The sequence below is a fragment of the Leptopilina heterotoma genome, unplaced genomic scaffold (assembly GCF_015476425.1).
Source record: "Leptopilina heterotoma isolate Lh14 unplaced genomic scaffold, ASM1547642v1 Lhet_152, whole genome shotgun sequence".
In the NCBI taxonomy this organism is placed as follows: Eukaryota; Metazoa; Arthropoda; class Insecta; order Hymenoptera; family Figitidae; genus Leptopilina; species Leptopilina heterotoma.
Window position 1 is genome coordinate 752418 of NW_025110868.1, and position 13460 is coordinate 765877.

The 13460-nt window shown below is 21.1% G+C and overlaps 1 protein-coding gene across 5 annotated transcripts; it reads left to right on the forward strand.

Moving 5' to 3' along the window:
- The first annotated feature begins 647 nt into the window (after positions 1-647).
- On the forward strand, positions 648-8757 carry LOC122498584 (sialin). Of its 5 annotated transcripts, XM_043606381.1 has the most exons (10): positions 815-911; positions 1063-1072; positions 1511-1658; positions 2678-2892; positions 5046-5282; positions 5703-5787; positions 5913-6018; positions 6300-6555; positions 6966-7359; positions 8494-8757. In XM_043606381.1, exons 3-10 carry the CDS (start codon positions 1649-1651, stop codon positions 8745-8747), a joined length of 1557 nt encoding a protein of 518 aa, XP_043462316.1. In that variant the 5' UTR covers positions 815-911; positions 1063-1072; positions 1511-1648; the 3' UTR covers positions 8748-8757. The 5 variants fall into 5 exon arrangements, with proteins under 5 accessions (XP_043462314.1, XP_043462318.1, XP_043462317.1 ...); XM_043606379.1 differs by lacking the exon at positions 1063-1072 and having other exon boundaries at positions 648-911; XM_043606383.1 differs by lacking the exon at positions 1063-1072 and having other exon boundaries at positions 648-911; positions 6966-7340; positions 8511-8757.
- Positions 8758-13460: the final 4703 nt, after the last annotated feature.

Below are 13460 nucleotides of genomic sequence, written 5' to 3' on the forward strand. Positions count from 1 at the left end.
TAGATTCTTATTTAAATTGTTGAAAATATTATTTTGAATTTTTTCGAAAAGTGTTATAAATATTTTTAAAAATAATAAATAGTATTAATAATGAATTCTGAATAAAATCTTTGTCCAATTTGTTAAATTTAAAAATTTGAATAAATAAATTTAAACAAATTAGATAAATGAATAATATAAAAAGTAAAATAATAAAATGTAAATAAAATAAAAAATATAGAATTTTTAATAAGTGAAAATTGTAATTAATTTTGTTGCCTATTTTATTCACAAAAATGACGAAAAAAATTAAAAATAACAAAAAAAATAAAATCCAAAATCGGAATTACTAAGTATTAAATTTTTCTGAAATCTTACGTTATGTTTATTGATAAAAAGAAAATCCAGTAAAAACTGTTATCGACAAATTTAATCAATCCATCAATTAAAATACGTACACTTTTGTCTTCTCTTAAATAATCCAATATAAATGGAAATTAATTTTAAAAAGTGATAAATCTTCCTCCATTTTTAATGTCTATTTTTCATTATCTTCAAAGATTTGATTGTCAAACTGAAAATTTTCTACTTGTTTAACAAATAAAGAGGAAGGTTAATTTTTTTTTAAAATATAGTTACGATTTTAGTTATTTTATCTCTACCTGAAACACACAGTTGTGAGTCAATTTTCTCAGCATCATTTTATCAGAATTTTTTTTTCTCTCTTTTCACAAAAATTATGATGATGATGATGATGATGCGTCTCATTACGTTTTGGATCGAATCGATCAGAGCAAAGAACAGTCGCACAGTGTTCTCTTTATTGCCCTTGCGAATCTACATGTGATGATAAAGTGATTTTGAACAAAAAAAAAGAAAGAAAATTTGCTTTTTGAATTTCCAGCAGTTCTTAAGTTTTGATAAAAAAAAATGTAGGTGACAGAAATTTTATTTAATTTAAATTTAATTTAATTAAATTAAATTAATTTAATTTAATTCAATTTTATTTAAGGAAAAAAAAATAAATTTTTATCTCCTTCTATTGAACGTTGACAATTTTTCTTTTTGGCTCTTTTTTAACAGCATGTGACAGGTCATGTGATTTTAATTTCTCAATACAGATTTCTCGTTAAAAAAATATTCTCATTGATGTCAATTCGTTTTTAAGAAAAAATTTTCCAAAAAGTTCGTGTTTCTGTGTAAAATTATTAAATTAGAAAATTTTCTAAAAATTACATATTAAAAAAAATTATATTTATAGAATTGAAATTACTTTTTGTACAAAAATTATTATTCATTTAAAAATTGAACTTTGTATAAAAATTATTTTTCGTCTAAAAATTTGAACTTTGTATAAAAATTATTTTTCGTCTAAAAATTTGAACTTTGTATAAAAATTACTTTTCGTTTAAAAAAACTTTCTATTAAAATGATACAATTAATTAAAATAAAAAACTGATTTTCTATCCAAAAAAAAACAGAGAGAAATTGTTAAAAATTAAAATAAAATCGAAAATTTTTTATTCGAAAGGTCTGAAGAGTTGGAAATTGGAATTTTTTTCTCTCTTTCATTTTCTTGGATTAAAACAATTTAGTGGTGAACAATTGAAAAATAGGAAAAAAATTCATTTATTAAATTGAGAAGAAGTCTTTATTGCACAGAAAAAAAATGACTCAAGGTAAGTGTAATTTTACTTTAATCAAAAACTATTTTCCTTTTCTTGCCTTTTTCACTTTGTGAGCGAATAATAAAAATTCTAAGGAATCACTTTTTCAATAAAAAAAAAAGTCTCCTTTCGTTCTTTTCCAAAAATAAAAATTACAAGGGAATAAAAATAAATCACTTTTTCCGGAAATAAAATTCTTCTTTCGTTCTTTGTCGAAAATAAAAATGACGAAAAAGAAAATATTTTGATTAAAATCGAAAGCAATTGAAAAGAAAAATTATGTTCGATAGTGTGTCGTCTCAGTATTTAAAGTTTAAAAATAAAATATTCAATGCAGAGTAATCTAATTGAAGGACACACGAGAGGTTGATTCTCTATCAGAGAAATCAAATAATGTAATCGTAGTTCAAATCATTGTTAAGGCCATTTCATCGTGAAGAAATTTCTGTCACCTATTCTCAACTATTTCCCCCCCCCCTCTTTTTCTAATCACTTTTTTGTTTTTCTTTCTTTTCGAATTTAAATTAAAATTTTTTATTTAATACAAAAACTTTAAATTAGCAAACTTTCAATTCTTTCAATTCGAGTAAAGACTTTGTAATTATTATTTCTGTAAATTTTTTAATTTTCCCATATATTTTTTTATTTTAAAAATAAATGAGAAAATTTAAGGAGAATAAATAATAATAAATAATAATAAATAATAATAAATAATAATAAATTTATTAATTTATTATTCTAAAGAGAATGAGAATTATTATTTCGAAAAAAGAAATAATTTTGAATTGAAAAAAAAGAAAAATGAAAAATAATGACAATCAAACAGTGAACGGTCTGGAAATGTTATAATTTAAAATAAACATTGTCTTTGAATTTTGATAAGATAATAAAAAGAAAAGTTGAATATACATACTTTGAAGAGTTCAATAATCTCTTTGGTGTCGAATAAATTGAAAATTTCTTTTAATTAAAATTGCAATTCCTATTTTTGTTGGGTAAATTGTTGTTTTTTTCTCTTTCCTCACTTCTAGAAAAAGAATGCATGTCGTGTCGAAGTGTCCTTTGGATATTGGTCTTTTGTGGCTTTGCCATGAATTATATGTTAAGGATTAATTTGAATCTCGCTATTGTCACAATGGTTGTGCCGCATTCTCGTTCAATTGCCGCCATCGAATGTGGATTTCCAATAGAATTTAATGAAACGACAATTCCTCCCACCACGACAACAAAATCCTCTGAATATTTGGTAATTTTCCTTCCTGAATTATTAAAAAAATTGAAAATTAAAAAATTAGAAATTAAATATTAAATATTAAAAAGTAAACATAAAAAATTAAACATTTAGAAGCTCAAAAAAAAATATGTAAAACATTCAAAAATCGAAATTCAAAAATTTATGGACAAAAAGAATAGAAATTAGAATGAAAATAAAAAATAAATGAAAGACAAAAATAAAAATTTTTAAAGGAAAAAGAAAATTGAATTCTTTGGAGAAATTTTATTCAAATTGATAAAATAATTTAATTCTTTCAAGAAATTTAATAAAAATTGTATTAAAAATAGTTGAATTTTCAGAAAGAATTTTATTAAAATTTTTAAAAATATTTAAATTGTTTTGAAGAAATTTACTAAAATTTTTGAAAATAATTAAATTCTTTCGAAAAATTTTATTTTATTTTAATTGTAGTTGTAATGTAAATAATTAAATATCTGATAATTAAATTCTTTCCAGAAATTGATAAATTCTTTTAAAAATATTAAATTCTTCGGAGGAATTTTAATAAAATTTTTGAAATTAATTTTATTTATACAAAGAATTGTATCAAAAATTTTTTTTTTAAAGTTGAATCATTTCGAGAATTTTAGTAAAATTTTACAGAAAATGATTGAATTCCTGATAATAATTTTAATATTTATAAATAGAATTGAATTTTTTCGAAGAATTTTAATGTTCATTGAAAAAAATTGAATTTTTGCTTTGAATTTCATTAAAATTGTTGAATTTTTTCAAAAAAAATTTTATAACTTTTTTAAAAATAATGGAATCCTTCCATGAAATTTAATTAAATTCGTATTAAAAAAAATTGAATTCTTATAAAGAATTTTATCAAAATTTTTGAAAATGATTGAATTCCCTAGAAGATTTTTATCAAAAATTTTGTTATTAATTGAATTCTTTAAATTGAATCCTCTGAATATTTGTTAAAACTTAAAATAAATTTTTAAAATAATTGAATCGTTTCGAGAAATTTTAGTAAAATTCCATAGAAAATAATTGGATTCGTGAGAAGAATTTCCAAATTTATAGAAATAAATGAATTCTTGAGTAGAATTTTATAAAAAAAAAATTTTAAACTGAAATAAATGAATTATTTCAAAGAATTTTATCAAAATTTTTTTAAATAATTGAAATTTATTCAAGGAATTTTATCAAAATTGCATTTAAATTAAATGAATACAAACAAAGAATTTCATCGAAATTGTTTTAAATAATTAAATTCCTTATTTTGTTAAAAAAATATTTAAAATAATTGAATCGTTTGGAAAATTTTAGTAAAGTTCTATTAAAAATAGAAGAATTTCTATATTTATAAAAATAATTGAATTTTTTCGAAAAATTTCAATGTTTATTAAAATTCTTGCAAAAAACTTTATTGAAACTGTTGATTTTTTCGAAAAACGTTATGAATGTTTTTAAAAATAATGGAATCCTGTTATGAAATTTAATTAAAATCGTATTAAAAAGAATTGAATTTTTATAAAGAATTTTATCAAAAATTTTTATAAATAATTGAATTTCTCAGAAGATATTTGTTAAAATTTAGAAAAATAATTGAATCGTCTGGAGAAATTTTAGTAAAATTCTATTGAAAATAATTGAAATCCAGAGAAGAATTTCAATATTTATAATAATCAATTCAATTCTTGAGTAGAATTTTATAAAACTTTTTGTAACTGAAACAAATTAATTGTTTTGAGGAATTTTATATAAATTTTTAAAAATAATTGAATCATTTCCTGAAACTTAATTAAATTTGTTTTGAACTTAACTGAATTACTAAGAAGAATTTCGATATTTATAAAAATAATTGAATTTATTTCGACGAATTTTACTCTTCGTACAATTTTTAAATTTGAAATCTTTAAAAAATTGAAGTTAATATTTGAAAATAAAAGAATTTGAAATATGATTTAGATTCTATTTAAAAATAATAATAATTAAATAATATAAATAAGAATTTATATTTAATTTGTCTATTGACAGTAAATAATCATAGTTTGTTTCTTGCTTTTAATTAACGATTTTAGAGACTGAATTAAAATTATAGAGCAAAAAAAAAAAAAAGAATTACACACCATTTTTTTTAATCATGTGACAAGGAAGATTGATTTTCTCAGTTTGAGGACAGGTTCAAATGGAATGAATACGATCAAAGTTTGGCCCTTGGATCGTATTATTGGCTCCATTGGTTGTCACAACTTCCTGGTGGTTTACTCGCTCGTCGCTATGGGACAAAGATTATTTTCGGATGGGCCAATTTACTCACAGCCTTAGTCGGCCTAATGATTCCATTCGCAACCAATTATCATCTCTATGCTTTGGTATTCCTCCGAGTCATTCAAGGCTTTGTTGCTGTAAGTTTCAAAAAATATATTATTTTTTTTTATTACTTAAATTTTTTTTTATTTTTAAAATTAATAAATTAAAAATTAAAAATTTCCTTTTATATTTTTTTATACTCTTTTCTATTTATATATTTTTATATTTTTTAATTCTATTCTTTTGTGTTTTCTTTACTTATATTTTTTATCCTTTTTTCCTTTTCTATTTCTATTTTTTTTATCCTTTTTTATTTCCATTTCCATTTCCATTTTTTAATTCTTTTCTGTTTCCATTTTCTTTATCCTTTTCTACTTTTTTTTACATTTTTACATTTTTTTAATTCTCTTTTATTTCAATTTTTTTATTGTATCTTTTATTTCTATTTTTTAAAATATTTTCTATTTTTTCAAAAGATCAGAATAATTATTTGACGAGAAAAAAATTATTTTCAGGGAGTAATTTGGCCTGCTATGCACGATATGACTGCCAGATGGATTCCGCCTCAAGAACGAAGTAAATTCGTCAGCAGTTATTTGGGTAAATCAATGGAAAATTATTTTTAAAAAAACAAGAATAATTAAATAAAAAAATGTTTTATCCAAATTGGAAAGAAAGCAGTTAACAAAATATAAAGATCGATAATTGTAAATTTATGATTTCAGGAAGTTCAGTAGGAGCTGCAATTACATATCCTTTGTGTGCTCTAGTAATTACTTGGTTTAATTGGCACGCTGCATTTTACGTGACTTCAATTCTTGGAATAATTTGGTAAATTTTTTTTTTCAATAATAAATAACAATAATTTTAATAATTTTTCAATTATTCCGATTGTCAATCTAAACTTAACAAATTATTGAAAAATTAAGTCAATTACAAAAATTGAACTTAAAGATAGAATTTAAAAATAGAATTTAAAAATAGAATTTAAAAATAGAATTTAAAAATATAATTTAAAAATTGAATTTAAAAAATTAAAATAAAAAATTAAAATCAGTAAATTAGTGAAATAAATTAAAAATAATAATAGAAAAATAAAATAATACCAAAAGGTTTGTCTTCTGGCATTTCTTGGTGTTTGATTCGCCATCTGAACATCCTCGGATATCGTCGAGTGAAAAGCGTTTCATTATCGAAAGTCTTCCATTATCGAGTCGAGAGGAAAATGTTCCATGGAGGAGGATTTTAACTTCTGGTCCACTTTGGATTGCAATTATCGCTCAGTATGGTACAACTTGGGGTTTTTTGACATTTATGACTCAAGCTCCATCCTACTTCAATTATATCCACGGCTGGAATATTAACACAGTAAATATTTAATAAATCAAATTTTTCAAAAAATATTTTAATGCCACTCTAAAAAAAAATTCATAACGTTAAAACGTTTATTTATCAACGATTACAAAGAAAAAAAAAAATTTACGTTACAATTTTCTCCTTTTTTTAATTGTTGAACGAGACATTCAAATTTTATTCAAAAAAAAAAAGAAAAGAAAAAATAATCTAATTGAAAAAAAATTAAATGAAAAGAAACTAGAAATTGAAACAAAAATACAAAATTAAGAAAAATCGAAAATAAAAATTCATAGAATAAAATTGAAATTGAAATAGTAAAAAATAAAAAGTGTAGAAAAATTTAATAAAGATGCAGAATTATCGAATTTAGAAGAAAAAAAATTGATTGTACCATTTTTGAAGAAGAAAATGAATTCTTTTAGACTGGTGTTTTATCTGGACTTCCACACGTGTTGAGAATGCTTTTCTCCTACATTTTCGGAATGTTGAGCGATTGGCTTTTAAAAACGAAAAAATTAACTCTGACTGAAGTGAGAAAACTGGCGACTTTTATGTGTACAATTTTCCAAGGATTTCTCACATTGGGTCTTGGTTCGAGTGGTTGTCATTCGAATTTAGCAATTATTTTCATGATGACAGGAACTGCTGTCAATGGAGCCGTATCGTCGGGAACATTAGCCACATTCGTTGATCTCAGCTCAAATTATGCCAGTGTTATTCTTGGATTTTGTAATTTAATTGCAGCATCTTCTGGTTTCCTCTCGCCTCTCCTCGTTGGATTATTGACCACCAATAACGTAAGCACATCTCGAATTCATGAAAATTAAAAATTATTTATGAAAATAATTGAATTTTATCAAAATTTTTTAAAAAATTGAAATCTATAGCAGAATTTTATTAAAAGTAATAGAAAAATAATTTAATTACAGCGAAGAATTATGTTATTTATATAAGAATAATTAAATTGAAGCATTGGGTGCAAGAAGGGCGTATCGCAAAAAACCTTAAGTTTTTAAACTTTAATAGCTCAAAAACTGTACATGCAAATTAAATATACTTTTTTTTAATTAATTAGTCCACTATTGAACTATCAAATTCAAGTGTAAAATAAGGGGAAAATTGTAATTAAATAATAAATAATAATGTTTTTCAAAAACAGTTTATTTAGCTAACGCCCTTCTTGCACCCAATGCTTCAATTCATGTTAACAAATTTTGTTATTTAATAAATAATTGAATTCTTAAGGAGAATTTTATTAAAGGTTTTAAAAAGAATTGAATTGTTACGGAAAATGTTATAAAAATTTTTCAAAATAATTTAATTCTTTTAAGCATTTTTTGTAAAATTGTATTAAAAATAATGGAATTAAAAATGAACAAAAATGTATTATTTATAAAAATCATTAAATTCTGGCGATTATTTTATTAAAATTATTTGACAATCATTCAATTCTTTTAAGAAATTTTATTAAAATTGTATTTAAAAAAATTTAATTTTCGTGAAAAATGTTATTATTTGGGAGAATAATTGAATAATTGGGAAGAATTAAAGAATAAATTCAAGAATTTATCAATTTTTAAAAAAATAATTGAATTTCTGAGAATAATTTTATTATTTATGAAAATAATTGAATTTTTGCAAAGAATTTTATTTATTTTTTTTTTAATAATTGAATTCTTGTGAAAAATGTTATTATTTGAGAAAATAATTGAATAATTGTGGAGAATTTTATTGTTTATGGAAATAATTCAATTCTTGCGAAGAATTTTATTTAGTTCTCTTTTAAATAATTGAATCCTGGTAAAAAATTTTATTATTTGGGAAAAAAATTGATTTCTTGTGCAGACTTTTATAAAAAGAATTTTATCAAAAATTTATTTTGGAATTTTATTAAAATAGTAAAAAATCATAAAACTAAAGAAAAAATATTTTTTTTTCAAATTTACTCACTTTTTTCTAATTTTCAGCAAACTGTGGAAAGTTGGCGAATGGTTTTCTCAATATCGTCAATTCTCCTCCTCGTCAGTGGATTTATATTCATGCTTTTTGGAACTTCTGAAGAACAATCCTGGAATAATAGTAAATCTAGCGACGATTTAAATACAAAAATTGATGAAATGCAAAATTTACGTGAAAAATCTGAAACAAATGATAAAATTCATGAGAAGGTACAATTAAAGAAAATAAATGAAGAACAAACGTGAGAAAAAGAAAACAGAAAATTAACAATAAAGAAAATTCTATACTACGAAAAGTTCTTTTTTTTCTCTGCAAAAAAAAATCCCAAATATAAAAAATAAAAATTACTGTAGAAAATTTTTTTAAACTATTCTCCAAATATTTTCTGTTTTTTTTTCTATCTTTTTTAAAAACGAAAAAAAAATTTACTTACCTGATTAATTTAGTTTTCTTTTTTTTGGTAATAAATTTTCCGTAAATTCATCCGTTGTCCTTATTTTTTTCAAAATTTATAATATTGAAAAATTAAATATTCGTTTTTTGTTAAAATCGCTCTTTTTAAAAAATTAAATTAAAACATTTCAACATGAATTTTTCTCAACAAAATTCATTTTTTCAAATGTTTCAATTCATAAAAGAAAAAAAAAGTAAAAACATTTTCTATTCATTAATCGAAAATTCAAATTATAATCTGAATTGTAGAAAATAATTTTTAAAAATTGAAATAGGAAATTTTCTTAAATTTCATTAAAAAAATTTTTATATTTCAAAGAATTTTATTTTTTTACTTTAAAAAATTAATTTTAAATACTATTAATACTACTAAAAATAAAATAGTATTATTTGAAAAATTGTTACTTGTTATTTGCTTTGTTTTATTATTACTATTATATAATAATATATCTTGATTTTGTTTTGTATTTTTTGTTTCCTTTTTTTTTTTTTTGCTTTAAAAATTTTTTTTTCTTTTACTGTGAAAAATTGGTGGGATTGTGTAAGACAGAACAAGTGATTGTAATTTTTTATAACACATTTTTTTCATTTTCTGAATAAGTCTATGGTAATTAATAATAATAATTAATAACAAGAAAAAAACCATATTTTTTTTTTCATCAATGTGTCTACAAGTAATTATTAAAAGGTACAATTAGCAAATTACTATGTTGTGTATTCACTTTGTGTAATAATAGATAATAATATAATCGTAATATATATATTTTTTTTTTGTTTTCATTTTATAATTATAGCGCGATTTTTTATCCTTCAAAATTTTCATCTTTTTATTTCTCACATTGCTCTCTCTTTCTCTCTTTCTTTCTCTCACTCTCTCGCTCTCTCTCTCTCTCTCTCGATCATTTCTACAAATATAATATTGTATCTAATATTTTTAGTTTTATTTTATTTTTTTTTGTTTTTTTCTTTTTCGTTTTACATTTTTATCCTCATGGATATTTTTTACGTTCATTTCTAGTTGTTTTTGTTGTTATCATTTTTTAATCGAATACTAAAAATACAAATGTTTTTTTTCTTGCATATATAATTGCATCAAAAGAATCGGAACTTTTTTTTTCATTTTTGTTTTGTTTTTTCTCGCATTGTTCCGGTGCTTTTGTCGCGCATTTTTTTTCTTAATATATAATATTTATATATTTATATTTATATAATATATATTTTCAGTAATTCTTATAAAATTAAAAGGCTCGAGAAACAAAAATATGTTTTTTTTTTTTTTTTTTTAATAATGTTACTTCGCACTTGTCAAGATTTATTTACAAAGCACTAAATTTGCGTCGTATAATTAATCGCGTGCTTATTTTTGTTTGCTTCTTATTTTTTTAATAAAAGAAAAAGGGGCATTTTTTTCTTTTTTGTTTTAGAGAAGCAATTCACGAGCCTCTTAATATTATTTAGATTCCTCGAATAAATTCACTTATTTATTATTTTTTTATTTACAGGTGAAACTTATTTTTCTTTTAAATGGTTTATACAATCATATTTTATGTAAATGTTCAATAATAAAATTGTAACATAATAATGCCTAAACTATATATATATATATATATATTTATAATAGTGTCAAAAAAAAGAAGAGAATATTTTACAACGAAATTACAATTCTTTTTCCAAGTAGCGTTCCTTTCTTTTTTAAAAGAAGAAATTTATTCTTCTTTTTTTCGATAATAATTTCTAACACTAGATTTTACATTACACTTCATCCCATCACAATGTAGAGTATGGACCAAAAAAAAAGAAAAATTTTTTTGTGATTTTCTCCTTATACATATACACACAAGCTCTTTTTTTTGCGAATCGATTTCATTTATTCTTTCTTTCTTTTTTTTATAATAAAATAAGCACGCTACTATTTACAAAAAGTGAATATTTATTATTATTATCCTCACGATTAATCAACTTCTTTATCATCATCATCATCATCATCGTAATTATCAAATTATTATTATCAATTATTTATAATCATCCTTGTCATCGTCATTATTATTACTATAATTATTATTATTATATTATTATAAATCCTTAACTTCTTTTTTTTATTATTACAGTTATTAGAAAAATAATAATTTTCCGATGACGAGTGATGCATAATAAACTAAAAAATAATTTAAACTACAATGATTAATATTAAATGACTCGACTCGTGGTGAAAAAAAAAATAAAACCGCTTCAGTCTCAGTTAGAACGAATCAGAGTGCGAGTCACTCGTAAAATAACAAAAAAAAAAAATTTACCTAAACTTCAAATTCTAAATCGCTAATTAGATTCAGTTCTTCAATTTTCTTTTTTTCCTCCCCTAGAGACTGCGGCTCTTTTATTATGCATTCATAAAAGTGTAAAAACTATACAGAAAATCAAAATCACATTTTCAAATTTTAGAAATTTTCACCGAAAAAGAAATATTCCAAATTTTTCATAAATTGAACAATTTTCTCAAAAGAAAAAAATTGACGGTTAAATTTAATTACAATTTTTTAGAAAAAAAATACAAATTTAAAATTAAATTCAAATTAAAAATTCGAATTTAATTAAAATTAAGTTTGAATTTGAAATTTAAACTTTTTTATGAATTTGTAATTTGAATTTGAAATTCAATTTAATTAAATTCGAATTTGAACTAAAATTCAAATTCAATTTTCAAATTTAAAATTGGGATTCAATTTAAATTACAAATTCAACTTAAATTTTAAGTTTAAATTACAAATTCAAATTCAATTAAAATTTCTAATTACAAATTCAAATTCAATTTTAATTTCAAATTTAAACTGAAATTCAATTTTAATTTAATTAAATTCGAATTTCTAATTTGAATTTGAAATCAATCAATAATTAAAATTAAATTCAGAGTTTAATTTGAATTTAAATTAAATTTTACTTTGAACTTGAATTCTAACTTTAATTTTAATTTTTAATTTGTATTTGAATATTTAACATAAATTTAAATTGAATTTGAAATTTAAATTGAATTGAATTGAATTTAAGTTGAACTTGAACTTAAATTTAATTTGATTTTGAATTTAATTTAAATATTAGTTTCAATTTGAAATTTAAATTGAATTTTGAATTTGAAATTCAAACTGAGTTTTGAATTTGAATTTGAGATTTAAATTGAATTCAAATTGAATTTAAATTTCCCAATTTCAATTCTTATTTCATTTTTACAACGAGCGTAATGTAAATAAAAAATTACATAAATATAAATTCAAAAGAAAAATATACCCAAAAAATTATCGAAAAATTTGGAAAGATAAAAAAATAATTCTATATACAAATGACGTCGTCGAAAAATAATCTGTACACGAGAGAACGTACAAAAAATTCATATATACGAAAAAACAGAAGAAATTTATTATACAATAAAAATTTCTCTATAACAAAAACCAAAAAAATGGACGAAAAATTTTGTACAAAAATTCATGAAGCCAATTTAATATAATAAATTCGAAGAAAATTAAAAAAAAGACTTATAGTTTTTACAAAAATTTGTAACATTTCCCATTCTTTTTTTCTCACGTTTTTTCTGTTTTTATTTCTTTTTTCTTTTACATAATAAAAAACATAAATCTAGTTTCGTCTATTCACGAAAAACAACTATACACGTCAATAATTGTTGCAAATACGTATACACATACATACGTATCGCAAATATTGCTCGTCTGTATATATATATGTATATAATAATAAATTGATGCTACACGAGGAAGATTTTTATTTTTTCTTTTCTTTAAAAACTCTAAATATATAAGAATATTACGAGGAAAAGAAAAAAAAATTGTATATATAATCATTAATATGACGCGAATAAAAAAAGTTGCACATATTTTTTTTTTAATAATTAGAGCTACTTCAATTATTATTATTACTATTATTATTATTACTTTTTTGTTTGTTTAATAATAAAAAACTTTTAAACAATTATTTTTCTGCCTATATACAATGAGAAGTGCTCTGTGTGTGTATATGTTTTGTGTAACTTTACAAGAAATTATTTACAAAATATATTCATTCATATATTACCTATCAAATTAACATTGTATTAATAATTTTTTTTTTAATCTTAATAATTATTTTATCTCCGTATTATTTATGCTTGATTCATTCCAACGTTCCATTGTATTTTTTCATTTAATATATAAATAAAATAAATCCATTTTTCTTTTTTAAATAATATTCCTATGTCCCACTTTTTTGCTGAATAACTTTAGACGTAATTCTCAACTGAAAGACTGTTTTTAATGAATTAAATTTAATTTAAATGTAATATATTAAATTTAATTCAAATGTTTAATTTTATTAATTAAACATAAAAAACCATTAAATTAGTTTTTAAAAAAAGTGAATTAATTTTTGACACCTTTTCTCTTTTTCCCCTTTTTTTCTTTCGAAGTAGAAATTTTCCTTTCGACAACACTTTTAAAGACTTTTTTTACAATTTTTTTCAAACA

Coding starts and splice junctions, on each gene's coding strand:
- LOC122498584 (XM_043606379.1), top strand. Junction 6,019..6,299: donor TCAATTCTTGGAATAATTTG/GTAAATTTTTTT, acceptor TAATACCAAAAG/GTTTGTCTTCTGGCATTTCT. Junction 6,556..6,965: donor ACGGCTGGAATATTAACACA/GTAAATATTTAA, acceptor GAATTCTTTTAG/ACTGGTGTTTTATCTGGACT.